The 15,325-nt window shown below is 38.8% G+C and overlaps 1 protein-coding gene, 1 long non-coding RNA gene and 2 other non-coding genes across 8 annotated transcripts in view; 1 reads left to right on the forward strand and 3 right to left on the reverse strand.

Annotated features, from left to right (window-relative positions):
* TMPO (thymopoietin) overlaps positions 1-6,662 on the reverse strand; it is a 25,478-nt gene extending 18,816 nt beyond the window's left edge. For 2 of the 5 annotated variants that reach the window (XM_072973222.1, XM_072973221.1), the window contains exons 1-2: positions 6,115-6,632; positions 317-443 (exon numbers count right to left, since the gene is read on the reverse strand). In XM_072973222.1, the coding sequence (XP_072829323.1) occupies positions 317-443; positions 6,115-6,393 (406 nt within the window). In that variant the 5' untranslated portion in view covers positions 6,394-6,632. Of the gene's footprint in view, positions 1-316; positions 444-6,114 lie in introns of all 5 variants that reach the window. The other 3 variants (XM_072973220.1, XM_072973223.1, XM_072973219.1) reach the window with 3 other exon arrangements.
* LOC140700202 (uncharacterized) lies at positions 6,632-13,837 on the forward strand. Its single transcript, XR_012078516.1, has 4 exons — positions 6,632-7,506; positions 8,121-8,226; positions 9,954-10,122; positions 13,133-13,837. It is a non-coding gene; the product is annotated as an uncharacterized lncRNA (long non-coding RNA).
* Positions 13,838-14,189: 352 nt separating this feature from the next.
* On the reverse strand, positions 14,190-14,261 carry TRNAW-CCA (transfer RNA tryptophan (anticodon CCA)). Its single transcript has one exon. It is a non-coding gene; the product is annotated as a tRNA-Trp (tRNA).
* A 662-nt stretch (positions 14,262-14,923) lies between these two features.
* On the reverse strand, positions 14,924-14,995 carry TRNAD-GUC (transfer RNA aspartic acid (anticodon GUC)). Its single transcript has one exon. It is a non-coding gene; the product is annotated as a tRNA-Asp (tRNA).
* Between the last annotated feature and the right edge of the window lie 330 nt (positions 14,996-15,325).

Genomic DNA, 15,325 nt, shown 5'->3' on the forward strand with positions numbered 1-15,325 from the left:
ACTTACTGATTTGGATTAATTTGGCCAGCTATGTTACCTCAGATGGTCCTCAATCATCATATAAAATCTGTATATATCTCACCAAGCAGTGTGATGTGAGCACACTACAAAACAATCTCAACAAAGGTAATCCTGAAGATCACCTAGTTCAATTCTCTCATTTTCCTCATTTATAGTTAGGGGAACTAAGATCCTGGTCATATAAATGATTAATAACAGACTGGCCCTTAGAATCCAAACTCTACCTGCTAGACAAGAGGGAACACAGTTTGGGGTACTGCTTCCTAAAAACATTTACGAAATTTTATCAACTTACCTACAATAGGACCAGGATTCACTCCATATTTCACAAGCTGATCCAGAAGCTCTTCATTAGTGAGCTCTGTTACATCTAGATCATCTTTATCTTCTTGTCTGGGTTTATCAGTTTTCTTTGTGGCTTTCTGTAAACAAAGTCCAGTTATCATTTCCCACATGAATTTAAAAATGCTCACTTATGATGCAGATAACACTGCATATAATAAACATGCAAATTCATCTTCAAGTTGACTTATATTAGGGCTTAGCAATTTAATTAAGAACAACTCATTATTTGAGGACATTTTCGTGAGTTCAATTATAATTATACAAACCTAATAGCCCAAACTCAAATTTTAGATATTACTATTAAAAGAGGCAATTTTGGTTAACCTATCTAAAGAGGTGATAGCATTAAAAATTCAAAAGAGCAAATGTCTGGGTCTAAATATTTTCATCTAGACCACTGTAAATACAATTTAGTACTGGCTTTTCACCGATCCTTGAAAGTTTAAATTAGTCCAGGAAAGTTTCACACTTTACCATAAAGGTTTATACATGTTATGAATAAAAATGATTTTCTTTAAACAAGCATATAAGAACTTAAGAAGCCCAAAAGAATATTCTTCTTGTAATACCGTGACTTTAGTAGCCAGTTTTTGACCCATGAAGAAAGTCAGACTTTATGGCTATATATCACTGCTGACACAACTTTGTCTATATGACAATTTCACTAAGACTACTTGAAAGAACATGGAACAAATTGAGAGAAATTTCACAGGCAGTTTTTAAAATAATTTAAGTAATGGCATTATTTACTGGAAAAACTATATAAACTTCCAAAGTTTAACAGCTAAAGTATGGTTACCTTTTAGGGTTGTGGCAAAAAGCTTTACAAATGCCTCAATAATCCCAGAAAGCATCATAGTACTGAATATAAATGGCTGTTTAAATAATGGCCACAAACATCAAAGTCAATGTAGGCCCAAACTGCTGTTTAAAGCAGAAGAGTCAATACTGCATCCTAGAAATATTTTATGCTAAATGGTGAAAACCAGAGTTTGTATGGTCTGCTTACTTTCCAATGATGCTGAGAGGGGGGAAAAATCAGGCATTATTTGCTCATGTACTAGAATTTGTTTTTCAACCAAATAAAAATGTGAAATACTTCATATAAAGAACATAATAAGAACAATGATGTCAATTCAAGAGAAATCTTTTAATATAATTTTTTAAATGTCTGTGTTACTGAGGGTACTTTCAGAAGGCTTTAATATTGCACTAATCTAGGATCATCAGGCTCAAATCTTAAGTAACCCATACCTTGATGTCAAAATAGATGCCTACAGTCTAAGAGTTCTAGATTCTTGAATTCTTTAGAGAAGACGTTTTAAAATCAAACAGACCTAAAATTGTGACCTACTTGAATTTTCCAAAAACCGTGGGCAGATTGGGAAGAAAAACTCCATTGTATAACATAAATACTTGAAATAAAAGAAAATGAGTCAGGTACAGATTACCTGTAGGAAAAAAACCCCAAAACCCTCTCATCATAAGAATGTTCAAATTCTACTATCAACCAAATATCCAGGAATTTCAACTTCTTGAAACAGCCTGAGGTTTTCAAGAAATCTCTGTCTCTGACTCTTACCACATTGTTTACTTTTTATTAGTTATTTGTATATATGCTCTACTTTCTCCAGATGGTAAACTCCTTGAGCAAAATAGTCCCTAAGTCTAGTTTGTTATCAAAACCTCAAAAAACTTTTGGAAAAGCTACTTCTATTTCCAAGTCTTACCCCACTCTGAGCCCTAATCTTTGGCCTGAGAATCTGTATTTTACTGTGTAGCTCAGGTGATTTTGGATGTGGCATTTAAGAAGATAACAGAAAGTAAGAGCACCATCATATTGTATCTCAAGTCTCTTAAAAGAAAAAAAGCCTGACACCTGATAGATGTTTTGTTGAAGGAATGAATCAAAGGGCCATCTGGTGAGGAGAAAATAAACCAATTATTTTAAAAAGTTAATTTCTTATTAAGAAATAACAAAGACTTAAATTGTGAAACAGGTAGTATGGTATATACAATGATCAAGACAACAGTTTCAACCAGGAAGAAGAAACCATTAGTTGTACTGATTTTTGCCTCCAGAGAGCTTTTTTGTTCCTTTAAGTAAATCATGTAATCTCTTACTAGTTTCATTCTGTCAAAAATACCGAGTACGAACTGTGTGCCAGGCACTGTTCTCCAGTTTCTTCCCAACTATTAGATGACCTCTAATGTCTTTTTCAACTTTAAAATCCAAACGTTCTAAGATATCACCCATGAGCCACTCTTATTTAAATCTCTACCATTAGCAGCAAAGATATTGACATATAACAATTATTAAAAGATTCTACTGAAAATTTATGTACCAAGTTGTATTCTAAGTGCCTTATATGTATTAACTTATTAAATCCTAAAAATGCTGTGAGAAAGATACTAATACTACCATTTTATAAGAGAGGAAATTGAAGTTCAAAGTTGTTTAGCTAACTCAGGCAATATGCATACTAAGTTATATGTTAACATTTGAGACTATGTATATATCATTTTCACTAATTTACCTCATCTAATTTTGAACACATTATGGTAACACTTTATTGCTCTGGCATTAAATAAAGACAACAAAATTCAGTAATCACATGTTGTAAATAGTAGCATGTGCTGTAATTGCTGAGCTCTAGACACCTTCACAAATGCAACCTCGTGTAATCCCCAATCTTGAGTAGCTATTGGATTATTCCTGTTTCAGATTAAAATTGAGCATCTGAGGCAATGTTCATTGTTCAAGATCATCTAAATAAAGGCAGACCTGGAATTTGAACAATTCTGATTCAGAAGTTTGTAAACTTAACATCTTACTGTAGAGTATGGTGGTCAATTTATGTTTTACTCTTTACTGTTCTGTTCCATGTCATTAAGTATTTCCTGTTAAGAACTCATAATTCACCAGATCAGACCATTCAAGTATGTTATTCTCCACTGGGTTCCAAATAGCTACATTGCTTTGCACCTTGGAACTAAAAGGCAAATCACCAACTCTGTAAATGTTTATTTTTTGTCTATAATCTTGATAGTTTCAACACAAAAAACACCAGTATCATCAAGATGCATAAAATAAGCTTAGAAATAAGAAAACTAAAAACTAAAACCAAAACTGAACACACACATATTTTTGTCCTATCACACCAAGTGAATCTGTTCATGACAATGGCTAAAATGAAACAATTTCTCCTTTAAATAAAAATATTCCTTATAAACCCATGTTTAAATAGAAGGTATATGCCATGTCCTTGGCCAAATCCATATTAATGTTTGATTTCTTTTAAAATGTTAAAACATCACCATTTTTAAAAACCTGCTTTATCTGAAACTCTCAAACATAATTTGACTTTCTCCTAGATTATAAATACTCTTTAAGAAATGTGACTCTATATTATAATTACACATGGGGCTAACAATAGAACATAAAATACTGTATATATAAAAGGAATGTGCCATGAAGAATAATTTCATATATTCCAATTATTATAAATGGCCTAAAGGTTATTTTCCTGTAAATCAATATTTTTTCCCTATGCTTGATAAAAAATGTATTCAACTCCTTAAATTATAAACTGACTTTTTACCTAATGTGCTTTCAAGCAGAAAATGTTATTGACCATCTATGTTTTTTCAAGTTTTGGACACCACTGCGCTTAGCCCAGGGCACACATTTTTGAGTTTTAAAAACTCAAGGTAGAGAAAACTTAAAGCTAGGGCTATGAAATGGTTCTCTATATGAACTGAAACATTAAATGAGATATACAAAGGATTCAGCATGCTACTGGACAGAGTAAGTTCTCTTAAAACGTTAATTCCTTCCACACCGAGCTTGTTTGCATGGTGCTAATTTGGGTAACGTCAGAAATTTATTGAGATAATCCTAGAATTTAACTATGGTGGTTGGCAGGTCTGCGGAAACCAAACTCCTGTAGTTAAGAGAACATAGTAGGAATTCAAACACATTAGATAATTGAACTGAAATTAAAAATCTTAACATTCAGGTCTTCATACACCCCAAACACAAGGTAGATTGGGACATACGCTCTTAGAAAAAGTTGAAGGAAAAACATCTAAATCGAGACGGTTGTTACTGCTGACAAAGAATCATCAAAATAAAAATGAATACTCCTATCATAAACATACAACCAAATACTTCCATGGTTCAAGAATGATACATCTGCACAGAAGACCAAATCAGGACTCTATACAAGGCCTTTTTTTTTAAAAGTGTTCTGACTTAAATGGAAAATATTTCATTTTCAATCTAATTTTTACTAAAATAGTTGGAATATTACTGTTTCAGAGGGGTTAGGGAAAAACAGATAAGGGATATGCTTTACTTCAAAAGTAAATTTCTGCTTAAGAGAGTGCAGTGCCTTTCTTCAAACCCACAAAAACAAAACATCAGAAACAATATGGTGCGATTGGTCTTTTATTTATCGAACAAATATTTATTTGGCACTACTATATGCCTGGCACCGATTTAAGACAACGTTTTCAACTTTTCTAGAACCCAAGCTAAGATTTGCTTAAATCTACATGTCTATTGTATCTTTTATTTCCATCTGGGTAGTCCATAAAAAACATCAGATTTTTTAAAAACTAAAGTTAAATAACGTAACTTTAAGAGAAGTACTTTTGAGTTATTCTAGTAATCAGTATCAACAACTCCAAGCTCCACTTTCAATGTTTTACAAAGCACTCTGTACGTTACACCAATCACTAGTTTTAAATATATCCTATTATGATTTGAAGCCTGGTAATCAGGCAGATTCATATTACAAAACAGCACATAAAATCCCACAGAACAAAAAAAATGAACTATTCTCAAATCAAATATGCATTTGCTGGAGCCAATCTGAGATTTAACCGGGATTAGATACCCAAATTGCAACACTGACAGAGCAGAATGTCATGAAATAAACATTTCTCCTGATTCCGAAGTCTCTCCTTTCTTCAGGCAAATTTACCAAAAGGAATAAAACAATATCATAATCTAAAACCCAAGCCCTTTGTAACTAGAATTTTCACGTATTTGAGCGTCTATGATAACCGCTCAAAGATGTATTTTAAAATGCTCATTTAATTTAGAGAGATGCTGGTAAAGTGTAACACAAACAAGAAACACATAAACGGTTCAAAAAGCCCTCCATATGCAAAAGCATCAAAGGGCGGGAATTTCCTTAGTTCAAATTTTGGTTACATATTATTAGTATGTCACAAATTGCCCTCCAGGGAGCGCTCTGAGACACGGTTACTGGTCATTTCAGTTAATAAAGCGGGAAAGCGCTCGAACGTAACCTACAGCCGTTTACAGCGGACCCTCTTCAGGGCTTTTAAGAAGGGATCTTAAGTCCCAGTCGTAATACCCACTCCCGGCGGCCGGTGGCCCCGGAACACCGAGCCGTTCGCGCGCGCCCGTCACCCTAGCGAAACCCGAGAACAAACGCTAACTTCACGCCTCCCGACACGCTGCCGCCAAGACGCGCACACCGCGGCCCCAACTTCGGGGCTCTCCTCTCCCGTGTCCTCCCGTCCCAGAGCCTGCGGCGAAGAGGCCGACTCCAGATTCCGCAGACCCAGAGGCCAGCCTCCTGGCCGCGCGAGCGGACAGCCCCGCCGCCGAGGAGGCCCGAGGGGGCGCCAAGGAGGAAGGGCTGCCAGCGCGCGGGGAGGGGGAGCGCCCACCGCTAAACGCCCGCCTTTGTGGCCCCGGCCGGGCATCCTTACCCTGCCGACGGCGGAGCGGCTGCGGCCCGCGGCGGTGGCCCCGGAGCCGAGGACTGGGGTAGGCTCGCGCTCCTCGTCGCTGGAGAAGTCCGGGGGCCCCTTGCTGTTGGCGCCCGCGGCGAGCGGCGGCCGGTTGCGCGCCGTGAGGTGCTGCAGGTAGAGCTGCACATACACGTCTTTGCGCTGCTCCCCGGCCGGGAGCGTCACGTTGTTGGCGACCAACTCACTCTTCAACTTCTCTTTCGTCAGGACCGAGGGGTCTTCCAGGAACTCCGGCATCTCGGCGGCGAATCCCCTTCCCCGCCGCCCTCACACCCGCCGCTCACGCCGGCGCGCTCGCTCCTCGCCCAGGGGGGGAGGTCCGCGCTGCCGCCTCCAACCCTCACGGCTCCCGGCCGGGACTTACGCCGCGGAGCACAGCGGAAACTCGCACACACAAAGCAAAACCAAAGCCGGACACAAAAGCCCCGGCTGCACAAGTGCGGCCAAGTGCAGCCAAGCCAGGAGTCCGCACCAACCCCGGCCCACACACCACGGCCAAGGGAGAGCAGCCCCTTCGCCCACGCCCCAAGAACGCGCGCCGCCATTGGCCCGCGGCCGGAGGAAGCGCGGCGGTGATTGGCGAGACGCCTCGCGCGGGTTCCATTAGCTGCGGCGCCCTGCAAGAGGTGGTAGAAACGCAGTTTAAAAGCCGCTCGGGCGGGAGCCCCACCGCTTGCCCCGTTTCTGTTTCCCTTTTCTCCACCCTTCCCCTGAGACGCCGATAAGGGACTAGTACTAATTTTGGTGCGCCGTTTCCTCTCCCACCCCTGCTTGAAAAGAAGCTTTTCTCTCCGGGGTCGTTCGCCTGCGAATGGGCCGAATTTCGCGGCAGCTGCGAGGACCTGGGGCTGGGCCTTTCTCAATCTCAGGACACTGATGCACCGAAGAATAGCTGCATCCTTTTCTTCCCCAAACGCTAGCCCTGAAGTGAAAGAAAAGAAGCGAGGCGTGTTTGTAGACACTCATCTTCCTCGATTTGACTTACTTGGAGGAAGGGAAGAGGGAACAGGCAGATAAATCCCCGTCTCTGCTTGCGAACGCTTCTTTTGTTCCCTAAATTTGGGAAAAGCCAGACCTCTACTACTGGGCACTTTAAACTGACCTTGAATTTGTGACAAAATTGTATTGCCAAATACTGCATTTGCTTCTAAGTCTAAAGAAGGTTGAGACATTTCTAAATTGTTTCATTTGAGCAGTTAGTTGGGGCTCAGCTTCATTTCTGTTGAGAACTGTCTCTGGGTTAGTTCTCTGCACCCGTAAGAATCTTACCATACTTTAAGTCTAATGTTTAATGCTACAACGAAATGAAATCTTTAAGAATGCCTTAATGGGCAATTTAAGATGACTGAGGTAGGTGCATTCTAGATTTTAATCTTAGGGGAAGCCTGCTGACCTATAATTAGGCCGGAAACTCTAATGATAGCCATATCCAAGTTAAAATCTGATGGAGTGTCAGAAATTTATTACAATAAAAATGTCTTCCTGAAAACAAGTACCACTGATGACAAATAATTTGTATACCTTACGAATTTATGTAATTGTTTCAAGATGCTTTCTTACAAGAGAGGAACGTAGCTGACCTTGGGTTTGGGGTGTCTTAATCATTTCCCCCAGATTCTGGCCTCTAGACCATGCTTTATAAACTGCTTTAAAGTTAAAAAAAAAAAGTTTATTTGATTTCTGCATGGTTATTTTAAGTTCGAGTAAATTTAAAACACCTACTAAAAATGTTTCCTATGAATTAAGTCATTTTATTTGTTGAAATGGAGGAGACATTCTTTTAACGATACTTTTATTTTCCAACAGGCAATTTTCCTAATTCTTTTCTAAAACTCTCAGTATTTACATATATTTAAGCAATAGTATTAAGGTGAGAAATGCAAATTTAAAATTGTATTTTAATTAGCAAGTTGTTTTGTAGTGTTTTAGAATGCCTTGTAAAAATTACCTCAATCTCTACCCAGCGCCCCCAGCTTCACTGGCTACAGAGGCAAGTGTTTTATCTTCAGAGGGTGAATTGAGCTGGCAAGCAACGGACCATGATTTTGCAGTGACTGGTAAACCACAAATGTAAGCAATGAATGTAGGATGGTCCCAATCTGCAGTGTTTCTGCCACAGTTCAGTTATTTCTTCCAATATATTCTCAAATTATGTGCAGAGAAACAAAGTCCTGAGCATAATCTCTGCAAGGCTACAGTTAATGGGTTTATTCTACCCTATTTGAATTAGGAAGTTATCCTGTTAAAGCATTACCTTGCTAGATGAAGAATCTGGCTTTGGCTTGACTGTACTGATAGTTTCTAAGGGGTAGCTTTTGCTGATCTAACTAAAAAGGGTCATAGTTACTGGGCTAGATTTGATCTGACTAGGGTGGAGTACATCGAAGGGTCTCCAAGAGGTGCCCTATAGTCTGAGGATACCTGGGCAGATTGGTCTCTGAAGTAGATCCTCAGAGGAGGAGGCATCACTGACACTTGAATATAATAATCTTCCCAAATTTGTGAAATAAAGTACAATGCTGGAGTCACAGAGCCATTTGAGAGAGCCGTCTCAGGATGCTGCCCTGGAACTCTGCTTTTTTCAGAGGGCCTTCACACCAGAAATTTTCCAGGCAGTTTAATCCTTAGGGACAATAATTCATCCTACTTTTTACTACAAGCCAAAAAACAAACAAACAAACAAAACACACACACCTGCTGAGTCTGCAAGTTGTTGTATTTTATTTTTTTAATTGAGTTATAACTGAGATATATTAGTTTCACGTGTACAACATACTGATTCTTTGTTTTTATACATTATGAAATGATCACCATACAAAGTTGTTAAAATATTCTATTTTTGACTATTCCTTTATGTGTATATTGCATCCTCATGATTTATTTATCCTATAGCTGGAAGTTTGTACCTCTTAATCCCCATCCCCTCCAGCAACCACCAGTTTGTTCTCTGTATCTATGAGTCTGTTTCTGTTTTGTTTGTTCATTTGTTTTGTTTTTTAGATTCCACATATAAGTGAAATCATATAGTATTTGTTCTTCTCTGTCTGACTTATTTCATTTAGCATAGTACCCCCCCAGTTTCATCCATGTTGTTGCAGATGGCAGGATTTCATTTTTTTTAATGGCTGAGTATTATTTCTCTCTGTGTGTGTGTATCTATATCTATATCTATATCTATATCTATATCTATATCTATATCTATATATATATCAATCACATTTTCTTTATCCATTCATCTATGGATGGACACATAGTTTGCTCCTATATCTTGGCTATTGTAGATAATGCTGCAATGAACACAGAGGTACATATCTTTTTGAATTAGTGTTTTCCTTTTCTTCAGATAAATACCCAGAAGTGGATTTGCTAGATTGTATGGTAGTTCCATTTTAATTTTTTGAGGAACCTCCATACTGTTCTCCATAGTGGCTGTACCAATATACATTTCCACTAACAGTTCATGAGAATTCCTTTTTTTCCACAGCCTCGCCAACACTCATCTTTTAGATAATAGTCATTTTAATATGTGTGAGGTGGTATCTCATTGTGCTCTTTATATGCATTTCCCTGATAATTAATGATGTGAGCACCCTTTCATGTGTGTGTTGGCCATCTGTATATCTTCTGAAAGTTAGACTATCTTCTGAAAGTTAGACATAGTACTATGCCCTCTAGGCCAACATTAAAGATAATGTAGTTCACAAAGAACTGCATTCTAGATGCCTGAGCAAAAACATCATTTTCACTTCCTTTCATTAATTATCTCTCCTTTTCTTATGCCTGGACTCTATCAACAGGAGGTTACTGGCAGATTCTGCATTTCTCAGGAGACAAGGCTGATATCATACATCAGACAGTGAGATTGCCTTTCTACATCATCCACAACGTTGTGAGTTATCAAATTCAGACTTGGAATCATCCTAGTTGCCTCCAGTTATATCCCAAGCACCGTTTTTAGTAAGGAAGGTAATGTTTACTTATAACTCTGCTGTAGAACTCTGTAATAGAGGTTACTTTTTCTTATACTCTATGCACCTTAAGGCCAACAGAGTGGGTTACAGAGTTTGGGTGGCCTTTTCATTCCTGATTATTACTCTTGAACTATTTCTCCTCTTTCCTCCTTCAAAAACATTTGAAGTCCATATCATGTGGCTAAACCACCTGTTACCACCTTCGCTGCTGTAATTTATCAACCACTTGGCTACAATCCCTCAGAAATTAGACTGTTGTTCCTTACTCTAGGTTTTCCTTACCATCCCTTTTGTCTACATTCTGTGTGAATTCAACATTCTTATAGATGTCCTATGCAGCACCAACAATGGGCCTCTTAGGTCTTTGACCTCTTCATCTCCAACAACTTGTTTCTCAATTCCATGTCATCCATCCATTCCACTGGTAAGACCCTGAATCTCAACTTCAAGCATCCCAGTTGTCAATCACTAGCCTCTCTCAGCTTATTTATCATATTCTCACTGACCTCCAATTCATTAACCCCAATATTTGAAAAAAAATCTATTATCCTGCTTCTGTCATCATATAGTCATTCCAACTTACTTGACTTACATTCCTTGATCAATCCTTGTAATCATTCTTTTGCAAACATTTTCAACTCTCTTACACCAATGTCTTTCTTTCTTGGAAGAACCTCAACCCTGCTTGGACTAAATCTTGTTGGAACAAACTTTCTCACTGCTTGCACCTAAGCAGCAAAGATTGCTGGAGAAAAATCATAAAATAGGGCTGACTGGTTTTCATGACCTCAGACATCACAGGAGCACTCAACACTGGCTGACAAAGCTCTGTATTCTCTGGATTCACCAGTCATACCTTGACTTCTCTCATCAAATCTCTGACATCCCTCTCCCCCTCCTCTCCCATTTTCACCTGGTGACTTGACAGAAACCACCTGTGGGGAGTGCCTCACATTGAGATGGTCAAATCTGCACTCATTTTTTCTTGCATCTTTCTTGTTTAAAGAGGTGTCCTTCTATGAGGGTAAATTCCATCAGTTGCTTTCTGGATCTCAGCCTTCTCTCCTGTTCAAGAACTTGATTTTTGAGGTTATCTCCTGTGAAATTTCTGAATTAAAAAAAAAAAGGTGTAATGTTTTATTTTGTGTTACATTCGTCCAATATAAAAACATTATTTTATGTTGAAACAGGTATTAGTTTTTTAAAAAATCATTAAAATGTTACAGCCCTAGTACCTAAAATCTTGGGAGACAGTGGAATGATATTTCTGTTTGAAGCCAAAGATTAAACAACAACAAAAAATTAATGCAATTACTTCGTCAGAAAACTCTTCCAAAACTTTTTTTTTCTAAAACACTTGGATAACTGCCTTCATTCCCCTTTTTGGAGTTCTTAGTGTTGTTAATGTACAGCTGACTTTTTTGTTTTTCATTATCTTGCTTTGCATAGGACTTGGTTTTGAATTTAAGGATGTCACTTAGAACAGAGCAGATGAAATATTACATGGTCATAAAAAGCATGTTCTTGACTTTTTTTTTTTTACATTTTTATTGATTCATAATCATTTTACAGTGTTGTGTCAAATTCCAGTGTTCAGTACAATTTTTCAGTCATACATGGACATATACACACTCATTGTCACATTTTTTTCTCTGTGATTTATCATAACATTTTGTGTATATTTCCCTGTGCTATACAGTGTAATCTTGTTTATCTGTTCTACAATTTTGAAATCCCAGTCTATCCCTTCCCACCCTCTACCCCGCCCCACCCCCCCAGTAACCACAAGTCTGTATTCTCTGTCCATGAGTCCATTTCTGTCCTGTATTTATGCTTTGTTTTTGTTTGTTTGTTTGTTTTTGTTTTTTAGATTCCACATATGAGCGATCTCATATGGTATTTTTCTTTCTCTTTCTGGCTTACTTCACTTAGAATGACATTCTCTAGGAGCATCCATGTTGCTGCAAATGGCATTATGTTGTTGGTTTTTATGGCTGAGTAGTATTCCATTGTATAAATATACCACCTCTTCTTTATCCAGTCACCTGTTGATGGACATTTAGGTTGTTTCCATGTTTTGGCTATTGTAAATAGTGCTGCTATGAACATTGGGGTGCAGGTGTCATCCTGAAGTAGATTTCCTTCTGGGTACAAGCCCAGGAGTGGGATTCCTGGGTCATATGGTAAGTCTATTCCTAGTCTTTTGAGGAATCTCCACACTGTTTTCCATAGTGGCTGCACCAGACATTTTTTTAAGACAGTGACAGAATGTTTACAATACAGCAGTAAGTAAAATACAAATAGAAAAAAGAGCCATACTAGAGTAGTAAAGAACTGACATGTGTGTGTATCTATCTATATATATACATACATATAAAGAAAAAAGACTAAATGAATTTAGACCAAAATGTTTGTAGTAGTTTCCTCTGGGTGGTTGGGGCAGGTGATTTTTCTTATATGTTTTTCTATATTTCCCAAAATTTCTATGGTGAACATATATGATTTTATAATCATAACTACTTTTCTTTTTGAACTAGAGTGAGAAATTGGGAAATCACTTGGCTTATCAGAATTCAGAATCTGTTTTTCAGTTTTTCATTTTCAAAGGCTCCATTTTATCAGTTCATCCGGAGTACCTCAGTCTATTTTGCTATGGCAGCCCTAGCAAACTAATACATATAAACCTCTACTTTTACAGTTGAAGAAGTCAGATCCTAGGGGTATTAAGTGACAGTGCTTGACTCACAGAAGGCACTCAAATATGTCCACTGGATGAATAAATGCTTTAAAATCACATAGAAACTTTATTTTTCAAGATCTTTCTTTATGAGGCCTTTTTGAACTACCCGAGGCAGAGTTAATCTCATTTTAGCACCATAATACCACTCTACTCTGTTCATGCTACTCTCATTGCACTCATTCCAACATAGTATGGTATTTGGTTACTTAATATCTGAGTCCTGCTCAAAAAACCCTATTTTTACTCGGTGTCTCCTTTTCTTCAGTGTTTAGCACAGTATTAAGCTCATCATAGTTGGTGGTCCATAAATACCTGCTGAAATGGATAACCTAATCTCAATCCAACCAAAATGGAGAGGGAGGAACGATCTACACAAAAATTCAACGTGCAGCTATACTCTTAGGCTGAATTATAAGAAATTAATACTTGATTTTCTAAAACACTGAGCAGAAAAGCCCAGGGACTTCTACATAACATATCCAATTTAAAAATTGAAAACTTTCTCATAGTCTTGCTATTCATCTTTTGTACAACAAATATTTGTAAGCCTGTAATGCACTGTACTTGAGTCCTGGAGCTTACAAAGGTAAATGAGTAAGCTTTGCTTCCTACTATGAGAGGTTAATAGTTGAAAGTGGTAATTTGTCACCACTTGAATGAATTGGTGAAAATATAAAAGGTACATTGGTGTCATTTAGGTCCAATGGCTTCTAGCAAGTTCTTTCAATACTTTGTTTCCACTTTTATATAAAACATTTTGTAAGAGTGGGATCTGGAGTCAGTCCTGGTTTGGAGTCTCGGGTGAGTCACTATTCTGTGCCAGTTTCATCTGTAGAAGTGGGATATTAATCCACTTTGTAGGGTCGTTTATAGTGCCTGGCAGATAGGTTGAAGCATGTAAACTATTATTCACATTAAGAAATTGTACTCTGTTATACTTGTTTTCAAAAGGCAAATGGATATAAAACCATTTTTGGAAAATCAGTTTGTACGGTATATGTATTGTACAGTTCCTGTCAAGGACCACCGTGGACTGACATGCCCCCTAATGCAGAACACTAATAGTCCGTATCTCTATGCATCATGCAGGTTAAATAATAGAGAAACTCACTTTTACGATGCCAAATAGTGAAAAAAAAAAAAAAAAAAAGTCAGCCTTAAAGTTCTACCATATATAATGATTCTTGTCTTTTTGAAGACTAAGGATTACTAGGATAAAATTTGAACGAGGAGGATATAATAGTACAATTAAAGTCACTTTAAAAAATGGCGGGAATACACCCAGGTTTATAAAAGCCACTAGGCCTAAAGAGAAAACGCCATGACCCCGACGTGATTCGAACACGCAGCCTTCTGATCTGGAGTCAGACGCGCTACCGTTGCGCCACGAGGTCCTGCTGGGCTGTGGCTCGCGCAGTTTCTTAGGACTCCGGCAACATGGCGTCTCTTCCGGGCGCGCTCCGCCATTTCTTCCATTCGCTGCTCGCCTGTTCACCCAGTATAGGTAGGGGCGGGAGACTGATGCCTTTAGTGCCAAGATTTTCCTGACAGCTAGCCCTCTACCTAGGCTGGGATAAGACTAGCAGAGGCGAGAGAACGGAGTTTCCCGTTTAGTAGTCTCCAAAGCCGGAAAAAAACGTCCCTCCTCTTCTTCAGCAGACGATTTCCGTTCTTACCCGCCCCTAGGGGCAGAGACTCCGCCCTCTCTCACCCCTCCCCCTACGGGTTCCGCCTCGCCGAGTTCACGACCTCCGGTGGATTTTGGCGGGGTGCTACTGCGCAGGCGCAGGCATGTACCAGCCTGTGCCAGCCAGCGGGTGGAAGCGAGGTCTGGGTGCTGTCTGAACGTTTTCTTTTCCCCTTCCTAGGTCTCCTGCCAACAATATAAAGCGTCTACTCGCAGCGTTGGCTTTTATCTCAAGGTGAGCACTAAGCTTAAAACAACCATTTTGAGAAGACAGACTTACACAAGATACCAGCATTTTATATTTGTCCCTAATGTCAGTTCTTTGAATTAAGTGAAAAATAGTAATGGTTAGTTAAAAGAGTACCACGTCTCCCCGTCGGGGAATTGAACCCCGGTCTCCCGCGTGACAGGCGGGGATACTAACCACTATACTAACGAGGAGCTGTTGGCCAGCATTCTCTCAAGTGCCACTTCAGGGTAAGAAGAGAGTCCCCTTCCTTTTGCCAGTCACCCCCAAGTATGAAAACCCCTACACATGAACTGTCTCTCCTCACATTGTCCATTCTGGGCACCTTGGATTCTTTGTCAGTGAAAAGAGTAAATGGTTTAGAATAAATGAAACAAAATGCACTTCCAATTTTACTGATGGTTGAACATAGTTTGTTCAACGTTGTTGAGTTATTGAGCTTAGTTTGCTGGAACTTTTTACACTTTCTAGATGATTTAGATTTTTGGCGGGAGATTTTTGTTTTGATAGTGACCAAGAGAAAC

This window comes from Vicugna pacos, chromosome 12 (assembly GCF_048564905.1).
Source record: "Vicugna pacos chromosome 12, VicPac4, whole genome shotgun sequence".
NCBI classification, from domain to species: Eukaryota; Metazoa; Chordata; class Mammalia; order Artiodactyla; family Camelidae; genus Vicugna; species Vicugna pacos.